Here is an 18,089-nt window from a genome sequence, read left to right as displayed (position 1 = left end):
TAGGAGGTATTTCTTTCAAAAGTATAATATCTTGTGCGGCAATTTGAAACTTCTGCTGGTAAAAAAGCTGTATAATTTCATTACGACGTATTCTTGTAGTAAAATGGACAACCACATCTCTAGGTAAATTTCTTTGACGTGCAACCCAGGAGTTCACTCTAAAAAATTTTTCTATTTCTCCATATATCAGCTCTGGATTATAATTCAATGCCAGGGCCAACGCTGCCACAACTTCCTCTTTAAGTTTTTCTTGTGGATTCTCAGCAAGACCCCTAATTCTCAGGGCAAATTCTAATTGTTTGTACTGCATCAATAATATATCATTTTGAAAAATTTCCACTCCCTCCTCTACCTTTTCAAGTCTGTCCTCCGTTCCCTCCACTTTCTCCACTAACTCGTCCACTCGTCCCTCTACTCGATCAATATGAGTGACAAGTCCTTGAAAAATTTGTGATAAATTTTCACAAAGTTCCTGATTTTTCTTATCCAAAAGTTCTTCTGTTTGTTTCAAAGTCTGCAGTGAGGACTTGGCTAGAACCTCTTGTAAATCTTTAAGTGTAATGGAGGGAGGAGGTGTTGGTGGGGGAGATCTAGGTTTTTGTTGTTGAGTTTGCACCACAGGAGAAGAAATAGCTGTTTTAGACAATGCAGGAACAGTACGTTTTGAAGCCATTCTGCCAAAGTATTTTTCTTTTCTTTTCTTTTAAAAGTCACAGCAAATATAAACTTAAAAAACTTGCTTTTAAATTGAAAAAAAATTAAAATCCATTAAAATCCACACCCGGAAAGAAAGTGAAAGTTTTTTTTTTGTTAAGAAGAAAGGAATGCTTCCGCGGCCATTTTCTTGTCACTTTCACTTATAGCAGGCAATAAAATCCCAATAAATCTTCGAGTTAAAGTCACTTTTTAACTAAAATAAAGATCCCCTGTCAGATTCCGTCTGTTTCAAAAGTTACTCACAAGCAGCTACATTGTAACAGCAGTGGCAGCGACGTCTGGCTTCGCTCCAAGGAACGAAAGCACACCGAGCTGCAGAGAAGAGGCTAGGACTCCGGGGGAATTCTCACCTAAACCCCCTCAGGAACGCTCCTGGGGGGATTAGGGAACTCAACCCCTATCCCAGCCAAACTCACTTTCTCCCCTTTGCCCGGGGAGAAAGTTCCGAGCCGCAAAACAGCTGATCCACGCTGTTTTGACGGCTTTGACGCAGTCCCGGGCTGGAGGCTCAGGAAAAAGCCTCCTCCGGCGGCGCCTAGCCACAGGAAGCTCGGAAAATGGATTCTGAATGACATCTAGTGGTGGACTTGAGTATAGCACTACAACTAGCTTCCTGGCTGCTTGGTGACTCCTAGCTTAATAGAGAATGGCTGGCAATAAAGGAAAATATTTTGGCATACTTATCACCCTAACCTTCTTGGACTATAAACACCTACTAAGCTTGGACTTTTAATTTTAAGAACTATTGGGAGAAAAAGAAAAAAATGACTTTTGACTAAATCTGGCTGGAAGAGACTTTTGAACTGTCTTCAGGGTAGTTGAACATTTTGAACACTTTGAACATTGTGGATTACAACTTTGCCTGACCGACAGTTCTTGGATGCCTGAGACAAAGGATCACTAAAAATATTGCTTTTAGGACTGGACTCATATTCTGGAACTTATTGGATTATAAAGGCTACATATAAAAACTAGATTAAACTTTGTTCTACTCTTATTAAGATTGGTGATACATAAAAGCTTTTGACAGATTATCTGGAGGAGGGAAACAAAATGGATGTTTCACACTCAGCTAAAAGTGGTAAGAAAATATACCTTGCACCTCCATTTGAAGCCCCCACCCAGGCTAATCAAGGATCTTCAGGAATGATGCCTCAAGAAAAAATAAACACCTTGCAGAAGGAAATATACTCTATGCTACAACTAATTCACCAAATAATTGTTGCACACAAAGAGGACACAAAAAGAAACCATAATGAGACTAAAAACAATTCAGTTAACATAAACGAGCAAATCTCCAAATTAAATCTACAATTAGGAAATTCCCAGATGACTATAAAATATGAACAAATAAACCAGAAATCAGAAGATGAAAGAGAGGAAATTGACCCAGAGATGGAAGAGATAAAAGAAAGAAAATATAAACTACCATATACAAATAAAATATTGCAAGACTTAGCAATAATAACAAAAATAGAAAAGGTGCTTTACCCCTTAGGTCTGCAAAATAAATCTGATGATAAGGAAGAAGACTTTTAAAAATGGAATATAGAGCTGTCAGGGGAAATTTCAGAACTTGGGAGACAAAAAATGAAAAGAGAAATTGAGGGAGAAGGAAAGTGGGAGCTGCTTAAGGAATATAAATGGGCGGAATCCCCCCCCCCCCCCATAATATACCCTTCCTAAATTGTCCTCCTCATTCCAAGTAACTTTTACAAAAACAGAAAGAAAATTTCTGGGCAATTTAATTGCCTTGGCCTGGAAAGCTATTTGGCAAAGAAAGAAAGTGAGAATTAGACTTAAAAAACAGAAGATTTGACCTATTAGAGGGGGCATTATATGATTAAATATCTGTTTGAATATGATTTAAAAATGGATGACCCCTAGATATAATTAGACTTCTGTTAAAGATATGAAAATTCTCGAACTCTGGGATAGATAAAACCAGCTGTTTATTGTTAAAAGCAACAGAAGCAAAAACAATAAAAACAACCGTTCGTAAAAACAAATATCTACTACTGTCTTAGCTTTCGCCGGTCCTCTGCCGGCGTCATCAGAGTAAGCGCTGGAAGCTGGAGAGTCTGCCTGTAAGCCTAATTAGACTTCTATAATAAAAGATAGATTTAGAATTAAAATAGCATTTTTAAAAAAATATGGGAAATATGAAAATAAGAGAATAACTGGTATGAATAAAATTCTTAGCTATATAAATGTAATTAATATTGAGAAAATCATAACTGACAAAGATATTTTAAATATTGATATAGGAAATCAAACTTTAATGAAGAGCATGAAAAACAGGATATTGATTTACAAGTTGATATTATTATTTGTATAATATTAGTAAAATATGATGAGGATGTTTATATTTAACTTTGTATACATCAACAATAGCAAGAATTGTAACTGTGTAATGTGGGAAAAATGGAAAAAATAAGGGGAAGGAGGATCAGGGAAAAAACACTGGATTGTGCAGTACTGAACAGATTTATATTGAAGAATATAAATGTTAAATATATGAACTCAGACAAGTTGTTTACTAAGCACTAAAGAGTGTAATTGTTAAAAATCAATAAAACATTTTTTTAAAAATCATGGCAGACAAATCTTATTCCATTCTTCGACAAGGTGACAAAATTAGTGGACCAGAGGAATACTGTGGCTATAATTTACGTGGATTTCAGTAAGGTATTTGATAAAATAGACCACAACCTACTACTTGATAAGATAGAAAAACATGGGTTAGACAGCATCACCACCAGATGGATTCATAACTGGCTGACCAACTGCACTCAATGTGTAACCCTCAATGGAACTGCATCTACATGGAGAAATGTATGCAGTGGGGTACCCCAAGGCTGTTTTAGGCCCAGTACTCTTCAGCATCTTCATCAATGATTTGGATGCAGGGATAGATGGAGAACTCATCAAATGTGCAGATGACACCAAGTTGGCAGTAATAGCCAACACTTCAGAAGATAGTCTTAAGATACAGAAAGATCTTGACAGACTTGAACATTGGGCGCTTTCTAATAAAATGAAATTCAATGGTGAAAAAAGTAAGTTCTACATTTAGGGAAGAAAAACCAAATGCACAGGTACAGTATAGGTGGTACCTCGCTCAATAGTAGTAATTGTGAGAGGGACTTGGAATAGTAGTGGACAATCATTTAAATATGAGCCAGCAGTGTGCTGCAGCTGCCAAAAAAGCCAACACAGTGCTAGGCTGCATTAACAGGGGGACAGAATCAAGATCACAGGAAGTGTTAATACCACTTTATAATGCCTTGGTAAGACCACACTTGGAATACTGCATCCAGTTTTAGTCACCACAAAGTTAAAAAGATGTTGAGACCCTAGAAAGAGTGCAGAGAAGAGCAACAAAGATGATTAGGGGACTGGAGGCTAAAACATATAAAGAACAGTTGCTGAAATTGGTCATGTCTAGATTAATGAAAAGAAGGAATAGAGATGACATGATAACAGTGTTCCAATATCTCAGGGGTTGCCACAAAGAAAAGGGAGTCAAGCTATTCTCCAAAGCACCTGAAGGCAGGACAAGAAGCAATGGATGGAAACTAATCAAGGAGAGAAGCAACCTAGAACTAAGAAGAAATTTTTTAGAACAATTAACCAGTGGAACAACTTGCCTACAGAAGTTGTGAATGAAAAACTGATTAAGAAATTGTATAACTTTTTATTGAATTTGAAAATGGAAGATGAACAAGTGAAAGAAACAATGATAATACGGGCAAACATTTTTGGATATAACATAGAATTAGAGAAATGGCAAAATCTTTGGGAAAGAAACTAAAAATTGACAATGGCAATTTCGTATAAAGAAAACTTATATAAAATGTTTTATTGATGGCATCTTCCACCTGTTAGATTAGCAAAAATGTTTAAAAATATGTCTAGTAAATGCTGGAAGTGTAATCAAAATCCTGGTACATATTATCACCTGTGGTGGACATGTGTAAAACAAAAAGAATTTGGACAAAAATACATACATGGTTAGAAAAGATGTTAGGGAAACGTAGATTTTAAACATGAACTTTTTTATTAGGTATAATTCCAGAAAAAATTGATAAACAAAGTGTACATTTAACATTACATGTATTAACAGCAATGAGGATTGTATTTGCTTAGCACTGGAAAAATGAAAAAATTGGATGAAGAGATAATTGGATGAAAAGATAATCAAGAGAATACTGCACTGGTGCTGAAATGGATAGACTTACACTGAGAATCAAAGAAAAAGAAGACACAGAATATTTTCAAACATGGAACTTATTTTATCAATGGCTGGAAAAACAGGATAGAGAATAAGAACTTAACTTGTATTACTAAGCAAAACAAATCAAACCAGACATGTTGTTCATTAAGCACTAATGAATTGTAATAATAGAAAATTAATAAAATACTTAAAAAAACCCAATGGTGTTGAATTCAACAATAAAATTGAATTGCCTCCATTTGTACATGTTCTTCTTGACAGCTGGAGTTCAAACACTTTGGAAATAGTTTTGTAATCATTTCTAGCCTGGTGAGCATCAACAATTGTTTTTCAAAGGTCCTCAGAAATTTCCTTTGTTCCAGCCGTGAATACCTACAAATAAGGCAGAATTTCCCCCATTCACACCTGATTATCTTATTTCCCTTTAACTAATAATCCTAAAGGTTCATATACTTTTATCACATACAAATATGTAGCTTGGGATCATTTTCATCAATAAATAAATGTTTTTGATTCATTTCTTTAATTTGGTCCTCTTTACCTGGCTTTAGGATTTGCACAAAAAGCAGATAATATTTTAGATTATATATATTGAAAATTCAAGAATCTACAACTTTTAAACACCGTTATTGTTACACATTATTGATAATTGAAATCAATCCCCAGAAGTAAATTAAGGGCTATTATACTTTAAAAATGATATGCTAACACAGGTTTATATTATCATTTTCTTTATATATAACTTTTATTTCTTTATAATTTTGGATACCAAAATGACATGAGCAAAATGAAACATCCTGAATTATTTTCTGTTCCTTTTGCTGTTTTTCTCAACTGAAAACCAATAGTTAAATAAACTTACTGAACTTCCCGTCAAATCTTCAACCTTCTAAAGAAAGTATAACAAAATGAAAACAATATAGAGTTATGGGCACAGTTGCTACAAGCATTAATTTTGGCTTGGCAAGCTCAACAGCAAATGCAAAAGGGCTTCACAGAATGAGAAAATGGAGGAAAAAAACATCTTTCATTTTCTAGTGAGTAAACTTTGAATCTTAACAATAATTTAAAATTCAACTAGAACAATTCTATTTTTTTAAAAAAAAATCAAACCTATCTAAGTATCATTTCTCTAAATCTATGTATATGTTGAGCTGTTAATGCAAACTCTTTTTTTGAAAAAAGTGGTCCAAATCTCCTTAAAGAAAATGGCATATTTTATTAGAAACTAATTAAGAAACTGTGCTCTAAATAGTACATATTTAATTTCTAATCCTTTCCCAGTTTATTGTGCATGAATATTATATTTCAGGATAACACTTACAAGGTAAAACAGGATATTCCATCCAAGAGACATTTTGCCTACATCAATTTCATTGAGGGCCGCATCAGCATTGTGGTTGCCCTTGGGGAGCCGGGTGGATGTGGCCAGGGTGGGTATGGCCTACTGGGTGGGTGTGGCCAGCTCTACATCGTTCGCGTCAAGGGTGCCTGTGGGTGCCTGGGCAGGAATGGGACAGATCTGAGGGTCTCTGGCAGAAGGGGGTAGGACCAGGGCAAGCACCAAGACATGGTGCATTTCTTCATTCCTCACAAAGGGTGACACCTCCCCAGCATACACCCAGGGGGTGGGGGCGACGCTGCAGGAACTGGTTCCTCACTGTTTCTGGAAGGCCTTGTGGAGCTAAGACTTAATGCATTTCAGCATAGATGGCAACCACAAAATTGTACATTGGCTCCCTCCCGGCCGGCCTGGGCCAGGGCCAAGGCAGCGGGGGCCGTTCCCTCACTGTTTCAAGGATGGCTTCGCGGGCCACATGAAACCACTTCGCGGGCCGCATCCGGCCCCTGGGCCTTGTGTTTGACATGTCTGGCCTACATCATAATACAACCAAGAATGTTGTTGGCATGTAATGACAAGAAATCAAAAATTTCAAGCCCAGTTCATTTATCTGAAAAAGTGCATATTCAATGTTTTGACCCTCTTTAGAAGATTTGATGGGAGAAAAGACTGGACCAACAAACATGCACTTTAGACTCAAGTCTTTACTTTGATTAAAAACCCCAAGCTACTATGCTTCCCATTAATTATAAGTGTAAAACATTAAATAGTGATTTTTTTTCCTGGGTAACAAAATATATTTGATAATTTTTTAGTTTCCTTACCATAGAAAATAATCTAAAATCAACTAAATTTCCAGGACTTACAACGTTTTAGCCTATAAAAAAGTAACACGTCAAGATTACAGTGAAAATATGGATTTTTTTTTCTTTTAAAGAGGACTATCAATATCTTTTAATTTTTTGTAGAATTAGAAATAATTTTCAGGGAGAATTTACTCTTTATGGGGAAAGAATTTTGTCAAATTTCACATGATTAGGTTCAAAAGATTTGATTGTTATTCAAAAGCCACCAAACCAAATATTGGAATGGTTGATGACAAATGCTGCCAAGTGGCCAATGCTAAATGATAAAAAAAACTGTTTTGCAATGTTCCTTTTTTAAAAATAATAACAAAAACATTTTTGTTTAATGGAATACTGTGACAGTTTTCATTTTATTCCTTTTGATTTCTGTATCAGAATAATGAAAACAAATCATTTCCATTTGCAGCCCTTATGCCAATGAAATAATCCTCACATGTGTTTTGAAACTTCTGGTTTAACGGACAAAATGGATGCACTAAGCCTTGAGACTCAAGACACTAATGTTATACCTCAAATGTCTATTGGGGCCACTTCTGAAAGAGGTACGATTTCGGAATATAACTGAAATTATTCTCAAGATTAAGACTGTTATTCTTGAATAAAGCAATAGAAAATTATGTAATGTTTTGTTAAAATTATATTTATATGCTTGCTTCAGTCATTTTCCAAATAGTGATAGATAAAACATTACCTAAGGAAACAATAGGCCAGCCTTCTGAGTCTAATCACATTTGGCCAAATAAAGTATTCTATTCTGTTCTGTCCGTTCTATCCCACCACACAAGTTTATACTTTTTTCATTTTTGCCTTCAATCTCCATAAATCAACATCACTGTTGCATATTTTGTTATTTGAGTTCCCCTATTTCTGGAATGTGGTTACTAGCATTTAGAGTACTCTGAATAAATAACAGTGTAAACAGATATAGTTAGATACACTACTTTCCACAAAATAAAGCCACATACTGGGTCTATAATTACAGTACATGCCTCTACTCTTCAGAATCTGTTCTCAGTTTTCTTTGCACCAGATCAAATTTACCAAGTCAACATAAACAATCCAGTATAAACTGATGCCTATCAAATGTACATTTCAAACTATCTGAAGATTCTATACACTATGACTTATAAATTCGCTATGATTATGCTGCTCCACTTGTTGGAATTCTGTTTCTTCACCTTGCTATTTTGTGATATGAAATTTCTCATCTTTCTACCAATTTGGACTTGAAAAGAGATATTTATCCTGTGTAATTGTGTCCAGGAGACATAATATTAGAAATATTGCGAACTTATTTTGTTCTCCATACTGGAAAAAAAAAGGAAGTGAGACATACTCTTTTGATGTGCAGCAACTGATCAGCTCAGAACACCTATGCCATCTAGTGTTTAAAAATGCCCCAGCTGAAAGTCAAGGAAAGGCAATTTAGTTAGTTGGCTGCAGAAAAAAAGGCAAGGTTTCTACAACCAACCAAGTCCTAAATTTATCCGTTTAATTATAAGTTTTTTTAGTTATCTGGAAACAAAGATCCAGTTTGGAGCTACAAAATGGAGCGGAGGTCCTTGTCTCTGTTATAGTAAATACCCTAAATCTTGTAGTGTAAGAATTCCGACTACTTTTGTCTGAGGCATCAAAGGTGGATTTGAAGAAAGAGAACACTGATGAAAAAGCCCATGTATATTTAGGTGTAAACCAACTTCTAAGTGGGACTCTGTAAAGACAACTATATGATGTGGGCAAAAAGAAGGATTCTCTTGTCATCGCCCATTAGTTTCTTTCTGTACTAACAAAGAACAACACTTGGTAACTTCTGCCTCTAGATAGATGGCAGAGTGACAGACTATAAATCCTGTGAATTAGATCATTGCAAAGAATACTTTTTTAAGTTCCTAAAGCATCAATATAAAGTTCATATGACATGATTCTATTTTGATGGCAGCAATGGATGTAAAGCTCATAAGACATTTTAAATACGACCTTATGCACCATATATGAGAAGGATACATATATGAGGATGATATGGAGTGGAACCAAATATTTTATATAATTTGTTAGAGAATTAATTTTTATTAAAGTAAACAATTCTATAATTTTTAAATTAACCCATGAGGAATAACTGGTAATAAATATGGTGCATTTAATTGACCAATTTAACACTTTAATACTCTTGCATCTATTTCTCCCTACTTATCAACTATTAAAAAAAAATAAAAGTAATTCTAAATCTTTATATGCCAATATATAAAGGTACAGATTTAAATATTTATGACATTTTAAAGAAAAAATACTTTCCATTCAAATTCTTCAACCAAATGTTAGCCCTTTCAGTGATTATTCCCAATTAATTTATTTTCCAGTTACATTGATCTACAAATTTGGGGAAATTATTGACTTTCGAGATAAAATGTGTTAATTCTTACATATTTTGATTAGATGAATTAGAAAATAGGTGATAAAGGTGCTGGTTGGCTAAAGTTTTCATGATATTTTACAATAAAGATTTATTATACACAGGTGAGTATATTTGCCTACAAGAGAGGGAGGTGTCTAATGTTCATGATGCCTCTAACTTCTCGACAAAGTACCGTAGAACAATGAAAATGGTACCACGTGGAAGTGTATAAATTTATCTTCACTTTGAGACTAAAGATTATTACCTAACTGTAATTTATTGTTCTTTTATTGCAAGGCACATTTGTCTTGGTCAGATCTAAGTATCATATAGTTACATCTGTACAAATGTAGTTCACATTAAATTAACTTCGTTACACAAATCATTTGGTCCAGTGACATCAGTAGTCTACACATATTTATATTCATCAGAGCTTTTCCCAACTCAGAAATCAAATTTGCAAGCAGGTCCTGCCTATTATTAATTGGAATTAAAAAAAACCCTCATTTCTAAAATTTCCTCCAAAGCTTTCTTTCTTTTATCAGAGAACATATCCTTAATTTTATAAATTCTAATGTTCATATTTTTAGTATAGTAGCTGCTGATAACCCTAGGACTATCAGTTTATTTATGATTTATTAAAAGTAATTATATATTTAGCCATAGGGCATGATTTTCAAGAGCAATTTAAAAAGGAAAACATAAAAATACAATATAATTGGCAACATTTTTCAGATCAGGCAATATTAAACCCAACATTAAAATTAATTGATTAACACTGCAGTTCTTTTGACTGTATTTGTTGATTCTCTGGACTTGATATTGACCCAAAAAAGTCAGTTCCAGGCAAATCTCTATAAAAACGAATTTTATTGTTGAAGGCTACTACTAAAATGTCAGATGAAGCATATATTATACAAGTATATGGGGTATAATGAGATACGATACAGTTATGTGAAAAAGTAAGTTCATCCTACATAAAAAGTTCCTTGTTTGATGTATCAATATTTCATCATAACTCAAATAATACATAAAGATAAAGATGGTGTATGAAAATTGTCTTTGTAATCATTTATTCAATAAAAAATAACACGTCATGTCTTTTTGTGGAAAAAAGTAACCCTTGGCTCCAACACTTGATATTGTCTCCTTTATAAGAAACAACCTCAAGTATCTGTTTCTTATAACTATCTACCAGTGTCTGATATTGACTGAGAAATCTGGCTCTAGGAAGCAGTGTCTGACTCTAGGAAGCAGTGCTCATCATCTTCATTTCTTGATTGAGGGAGCCAGTGTTGTCTAAAAACACTTCTGTGGTCTTGTGGCTAGCATGACTATATGCCAAGGTGCATGGAACACTATTGCCTTCCCATCAAAGTGGTATCTCTTAATTTACTTGCGTTTTCATGCTTTCAAACTGCTAGGTGGGCAGAAGCTGGGGCAAGTAATGGGAGCTCACTCCGCTGCACAGCACTCAAATCTCGAACCTGCGCTATCAGCTTTCCAGCTGACAAACTCAGCATTGTTAACCACTAAATTCAATTATCTTTCCAACATCCAATTATCACAACCATATCTTGAAAAGGAGAGAACAAAAGTTCACCAATCAAGCAGGAGATCCAAGTTGACTATTGCCCCATAAATCTAGGAAAGCCTGGGTGGCTCTTCAGGAGATTGTGACTTTTGTCAGTAGTAGAATGTCTTATCATTACAAGTTTCCAAAAACAATTCAGATCTATCAGATAACAATTGTACCCTGGATAATTCAAGTACCGGTAATTAAAATGTTATCATTTGAAACATTCAGAATAGTTTGTTATTACTCTTATTTATATTGACCATGAAATCATGCTTTAGTTATTTAGTGGCTCACCTGACATCTCCTTTAACCTGGGTTGCTTATGGGACTGAGTCACCCTAGTGGTATGTATCTGTTCTGTTAGATCCAGCAGGAGACTCATGTTCCAGGTCCCATCCATAAGAGAATGTTATCTGGTGGGACCAAGCAAGGCTTATTCTGCCACAGTGCACTCCCTTTAAAATTTAATACCCCAAAGATAAGTTTTGCCTCACCCTGTTGGCCTTTTGCAAGGCATTAAATACTTAGCCTTGCTATCAAGCCAGGGGCCCACATAGTGTGGATGAACCTGTAGTATGGTTATACAAATTACACAGTATTTGATTATTATGAACTGATGTTCTGTGCTGTTTTAAGTTATTTGTGTATTTAATTACTGGTTACCTTTTACTTTGTTTTTATTTGTTAGTTAAACAACTGGCCATCTAGAGTCATGTACATGAGATGGACGCCCATATATATTTACTAAATAACTAAATAAATAGCAATAATATTCCAACAGTATGGTTCTTCCCATAAAGCACTGGCTCAATCATTTTACTTTATGAGGAAGAAAAAAATAATGGGAAACTGCTATTTCCCCTTCCTCTGACCAGCTGAACTGGAGACCCCTCCTCACAATGGCTATCAAAACCAACTACCTTATAAGAAAAAAAATAAGAGTAAGTAATCAGCTCTGAAACTGATATTATAATCTTAGCTGCTCCAACAGTTATTAATGAAGAATTGAATCTAAGTTATCATATTTTCCTTTTGTTATCTCATTTTCTTTTCCTGTTATTTTGTGTTTATTTATATAGTAAACCTGAATATGGGGGCCTTCTGTTTTTTAATTATTGATTAAGAAGGCTTCAAGTTGAAGGACAATCATTAATGTTTTAATTAATAAATTTTGCATGGAATAGTAAATAGTAAATGTCTTCAACTTAGAGATTACATATTTTACATAAATAATTGTAACTTATAAATATTAATGTATAATTACTATATCAGATTTCAAAAAATTGAGCATATTAAATTATAGTTAACTATTGCATTTGTAATTTAGTTCTAAGAAAGAATTCTATCAAAGCTAAATTATTTACCAAGTAAATAATATATGTGATTGTAATCAACATTATTATTGTAAGTTTGTATATTGAATGGCATGTTAGAGATACAAAATTGAGTATTAAAAATTATATTTCAGTTTTGTACTAGGACAAAAGCTAGTTATTTCATGCTGACTTATGAGTGATTCTTCTATTTCACAAGCAAGATATGCGATGAAAACAGTATTTGAAACTTGCAGAATTGTATTGCAGCCGAGAATCTATAGCTTTCCGTCAGTTCTGTTGACCAGACAAAACATATAACTGTATATCCTCTCTTCCTTTCAAAACAATATATCAATGCCACTTCCCTTGGCACTGGTATTTGAAGATATCCCTAAAGCAGGGGTAGGCAACCTTGGCTCTTTTATGACTCGTGGACTTCAACTCCCAGAATTCGAGCCAGCCATGCTGGCTCAGGAATTTTGGGAGTTGAAGTCCACAAATCATAAAAGAACCAAGGTTGCCTACCCCTGCCCTAAAGAAATGATGCTCAGTCTCCTTCACTAGTGTTTTTCAAAAAGAGGACCACAGAGTAGAACATTCCTCTAAGGACTTTAACTTGAACATCCTTCTGAGTAGGAATTAATACCAATATTTTCTTTTGGCGTTTTATCTGATTTGATGATGCACTGCTAGGCTTCCCTAGCCAATCTGACTATGCAGCAATTAAATATACTCCCAGCCTTTCTCTGAAGTTTAGAGATGGAGATAAGAATAGATGTACTTCGTGTGACCATCCCCACTCAGTTCTGCAACTATATATAGATAGTCCTAACTTAGTGATTGTTCATTTAGCAACCATTCAAAAGTATTGATGGCAGTAAATAAAATTTATAGCTGTATGCTGAGGCCATCACAGCATCCCTGTGCATGTGATCATGACTGCAACCAGCACTAATTATGATGGTCACAGAATTCCAATCACAATTTGCGACCTTCCCTTCTAGCTTTCCACAATGGGAAACTGGCAGGAAGTTGTATGATAGTTATATGACATAATTAACGATCAGATGTGATTTGCTTAACAGCCAGAATTGCCATTTTAAATTGGCATGTCACTTTTTGCTTTATGACAGCATCACTTAGTGATAGTTTTTAATCCCAATTATAGTTGTTAAGGAGGATTATCTGCAGCTAAAAGAAAAAGTGCCTATCATATTTGCTAGAGTGCAACAAATGTAGCAACTAGAAATACTAAATTCTGATGTGAGACAATTTCTTCTACAAAGTTTTCTTTAAAATTATGAATAGTATTCATAATCAAGTTTACCAAATTTATTACAGAACAAGAACAAAAGAATTGTACAGAAAAAGAACAGTGAATATAAGATGATAAAATTACATACCTTGTTCATAAAGTAATGCCATGTTCACATTTTTATACGATATCAAATAATTTATGACTGCAACTGCACTCTGTACTGTATTTCCCAACAGTGCACCCTGATGCTCCTGTAATTAAATACATTTTAAGAAAAAAAGTTATTTCAGGTATAAACTAGGTCAACTCATTTCAAAGAAGGCCCCTCTGAGGCAATCTTGGAATCCTAAATTGGTGAATAGATAAAACCAATGAAGAAAGAATGAGATGATTTTCATAGTTGCAAGATAACTAGAACTCAATAAAGAAACTGGATACACATTTTACTTTTAAGTGCTTACCATTCTAACTGAATTAGGGTCAGGCTAATCCTAAATTACAGCAGGAGGCAACAACTGATCTCCATTAAGTTTCTAGGTTCAAATATTGCCCATCTCTTATTATTTCTCTAACATATTAGCAGCAAAAACAAACAAATAAACTATCAGTGGACTTAACATTAATTTTAAGAATATCAATACAGACTGTAAAAAATAATTGCTATTATTTTATGTAATATTCTGTCAGACAATACAATTTACCAAACTTCCTTATATAAATTAAATTATTAAATTAAATTATTAAATTAAAATCTTTGATCTGCTCACATTACAAATTCAATATCATTCCTTGGTAGCTATAATAAAGCTTTTGATTGTTAGATCTTGTCAAGAAATGGCTAGTATCTGTGTCAGGATATCTACTTTTTGGGGGCGGGAATTCTCCCCAAGAGAGCTGGGGGTGACCCCTCTCCAAGATCGCTGCTGTAGGGTGAGAATTTTTCTTTCTCTTACCCACGATCTGTTGTGTTTGCTGCCAGAGCTGGCTCGTTGGAAGCCCTGTCCCCTGGATTTGAATGGGGGCACTTAGGAATGACCCAAGAAAACTTTTGGACCACTGTGGACACACCCAGAAGGGGGAATCTTGAAGATTGCAACTTCTTGTGGGAGTAACTGGAAAATCAAGTGACTTTTACATTTCTTCCTACTGGCAGAGCATTTTCATACGCAAGCTTGAGACTTTCAACCTCACTTTTTGAACTTTTGTTTTTGTTTGTATCTTTAAATGTTAATTGGCTGGCTGAATGTTGATTTATTTCAACCCCCTATGGACTTTACCTGCTCTTTCTGCTTTCTCTTTGATTTATTTGGTTGCTCTTATTAATTTCTATATTTTCATATGAAAATACAGCATGCATTTCTGGATGGTGAAAATTACTATATTTTGGCTATATTTTACTGAATATTCACTGTAAGGAATCTGTATTTTGTTAACTTGGATCAAAACAGTCAGGAGCTATCCTTATTTCTTTATTATCTACTTCACTAAGTAACAACATATCAGATTACAGAAAAGGAGGATGCTGATACTGGGAGGAAGGTGGGGAGACTGCTCAGCAACATGCAATCTTTAGTCAAATTTGTTTTTCAAAGGTGATGAACTCATAAAGTCCATGGAAAACATTTTGAAGAAAACAACTCTAAATATTTTAAACTCACGAAAGGAATCTGTTTTTAAAATAGCAGATGAATTGGAAAACAGTATAGACCCAGAAACAACAAAGACTGTGGAAAATCAAAGCCAAGAGGAGTGTGACTTTCCAGTAACAAAGTGGCCAGGAAAAAACAGATCTGGAAATAACAGTCAACTTTATACATCTTACTGAAGCTCAATCCTGTGTTTTCATATAGCAAAGGATTAATAATAATAATAATAATAATAATAATAATAATAATAATAATAATAAGTTGGAAGGGACCTTGAAGGTCATCTAGTCCAACCCCCTGCTCAGGCAGGAAACCCTATACCATTTCAGACAAATGGCTGTCCAGTCTCTTCTTAAAAACTTCCAGTGTTGGAGCATTCACCACTTCTGGAGGCAGGTTGTTCCACTGGTTAATTGTTCTAACTATCAGGAAGTTTCTCCTTAGTTCTAGGTTGCTTCTCTCTTTGGTTAGTTTCCATCCTTTGCTTCTTGTCCTGCCTTCAGGGGCTTTGGAGAATAGCTTGACTCCCTCTTCTTTGTGGAAGCCCCTGAGATATTGGAATACTGCTATCATGTCCCCCCTCATCCTTCTCTTCATTAAACTATTTATGCCTCTACTTTCTGATTTAGAAAGAATGTTGGCTGCAATTGAAGCAGATCATCATCCTGTGAGCTGTCCATTCTCTGAACAGAAGAGAAAAGCCCCAGAGCCATGTCTCAAGTTAGGCAATACACAGTGTGGCAAAGTGAGAATTAAATTACTTCTACTAAGATAACATTGTTCCAATTTATAAGCAGATCAAGGAGATGCAAGGCTTTTGACTTTAAAAAAGTACTGGAAGGTAGAATTATTCAGCAAATATCTCAGTTGGGTTACTCTCCGTTGTGCTACTGTTCTGTATTGTTCCACATGCAATCATGAGCATATTTAAATAATGATTGCTACATAAACTAGATGTACTGTTAGGGCATGTTTGGATACTGATTCTCTAAAGGAAATCAAAAGAATATCAACTACAATCAAATTAGTTATGGAGGAAAATACGCACTATATTAAGCACAGTTTACAAAGCTGTCAGACTAAATACAAGTAACACTAACAACAAACTGACATTTCATTTTTTACTCTCAGCTGAGGTACTATTTTTTTTATTTCAGCTGGGATTTTGTTTTCCTTTCTAAATTTTATTCATCTGTCATTTCTTAATACATCTGTGGACTTCAAACTATATCAAGAGGGCAACATCAAAATTAGCCACAGAAGGGACCAAAAAGAGGACTCAGAACTCTCAGAACTCCTGACAATGTAAACAATTAACCAGTTTGAATGGCTTGACTTCAGAAGTGTGGGTGTCCTATCACTGGAGGTTTTTGAAAGGAGATTGGATAGCCATTTGTTCAAAATAGTATAGGTCCCTTCAACTCTGTTACTCTATTATTCTAGAAGACTAACATCTAAGAATTGAAATTTCAGTTTACATTTTCTTTTTTAAAAAATCTTCTAAATTTTGAGAATTATGAAAATAAACTTCTAGAACTTTTTTAAAAAATTGGGAAAAAACATCTTTTGACAAGGTGGCCCTGTGTTCCAACTGAGAGATGGCACAGCTGACAGGTTGCCCAGCATGCCAGCAGAGAGACAGCCCAGCAGCTCAGCTGAAAGATAGAGAGAAGGCCCAGCCAACCCAGCCTGGCAGCGGAGTGGAGGCAGTGAGGTGCAAGGAAGCCACTGAGCAGAGGTGAAATGAAAATAGGTGGCAGACCAGCAGCTGAGAGCAGCCCGGTGGACCCTGAGCAACAGCTGTGCAGAGGTAAGTGGCAAAGGAGCGGAATACCCAGAACAGCGGCTGAGACCAGTGTGGCAGACCAACTGAGCAGCGGCGGTGCAGAGCTAAGTATGACAGCAGGTAGGAGTGCCCACAGCTGTGGCTGAGAGCAGTGCAGCAGAGCAGATGAGCAGCAACTAAGCACTCAGATTAACACATCATACCTGAAAACCAGTGGTCAGGCAACGGAAAAAAAACCAGTACACCCAAATTGAACACAACAGGGAACAAACAACTTTTGAAAAAATTGACTCTATATATGAACTTAAAAAAGAAGATTGATGGAAACATGTCACTTTTAGAAGAAAAGAGCAACCAAGAGCAAAGTCCCTTCTATATACCTTAGGCCACTCCAGTGAAGCCCCTCTGGAGCTGAACAATTGCTTTTATAGCTTCCCCCTGGAAGAAAATATGCAAACACCTATAAAAGATCAGTCATCAATAATTTCTAAAAAGGAGACACAACCCAGTATCCCTATCACAGGAAGAATAGTACCCCAGATTTTCCTATGAAAAAAGAGACAAATATTGATGATAGAAGATTCAATTCTTTGGGAACAGAAACTATAGTCAGCAGAACGAACAGTCAATCTAGGGAGGTATGTTGTCTCCAAAATCATGGCATCTGGCCCTCTCAATTCCTGGCAAATAGATGGGGAAGAAATGGAGGTAGTGACAGATTTTATTTTCCTGGGCTCCAAGATCACCTCAAATGGGGACTGCAGCCAAGAAATTAAAAGACGCTTGCTCCTGGGGAGGAAAGCTATGGCAAATCTAGACAGCATACTAAAAAGCAGAGACATCACCCTGCCAACAAAAGTGCATATAGTCAAGGCCATGGTTTTCCCAGTTGCAATGTATGGATGTGAAAGTTGGACCATAAGAAAGGCTGAGCGACAAAGAATTGAGGC

At 35.4% G+C, this 18,089-nt stretch overlaps 1 protein-coding gene across 1 annotated transcript in view; it reads right to left on the bottom strand.

The window, feature by feature from the left end:
- ULK4 (unc-51 like kinase 4) overlaps positions 1-18,089 on the bottom strand; it is a 173,271-nt gene that overhangs the window by 47,219 nt on the left and 107,963 nt on the right. Inside the window, exon 31 of the mRNA XM_015822838.1 lies at positions 13,853-13,958. Coding sequence (XP_015678324.1) covers positions 13,853-13,958 — 106 coding nt within the window. The remainder of the gene's footprint in view (positions 1-13,852; positions 13,959-18,089) is intronic.

Source organism: Protobothrops mucrosquamatus, unplaced genomic scaffold (assembly GCF_001527695.2).
Source record: "Protobothrops mucrosquamatus isolate PMUCROS unplaced genomic scaffold, P.Mucros_1.0 scaffold_177, whole genome shotgun sequence".
Classification (NCBI taxonomy): Eukaryota; Metazoa; Chordata; class Lepidosauria; order Squamata; family Viperidae; genus Protobothrops; species Protobothrops mucrosquamatus.
The sequence above is the reverse complement of the archived record's forward strand: the minus strand, read 5'-3'. Positions and strand labels throughout refer to the sequence as shown.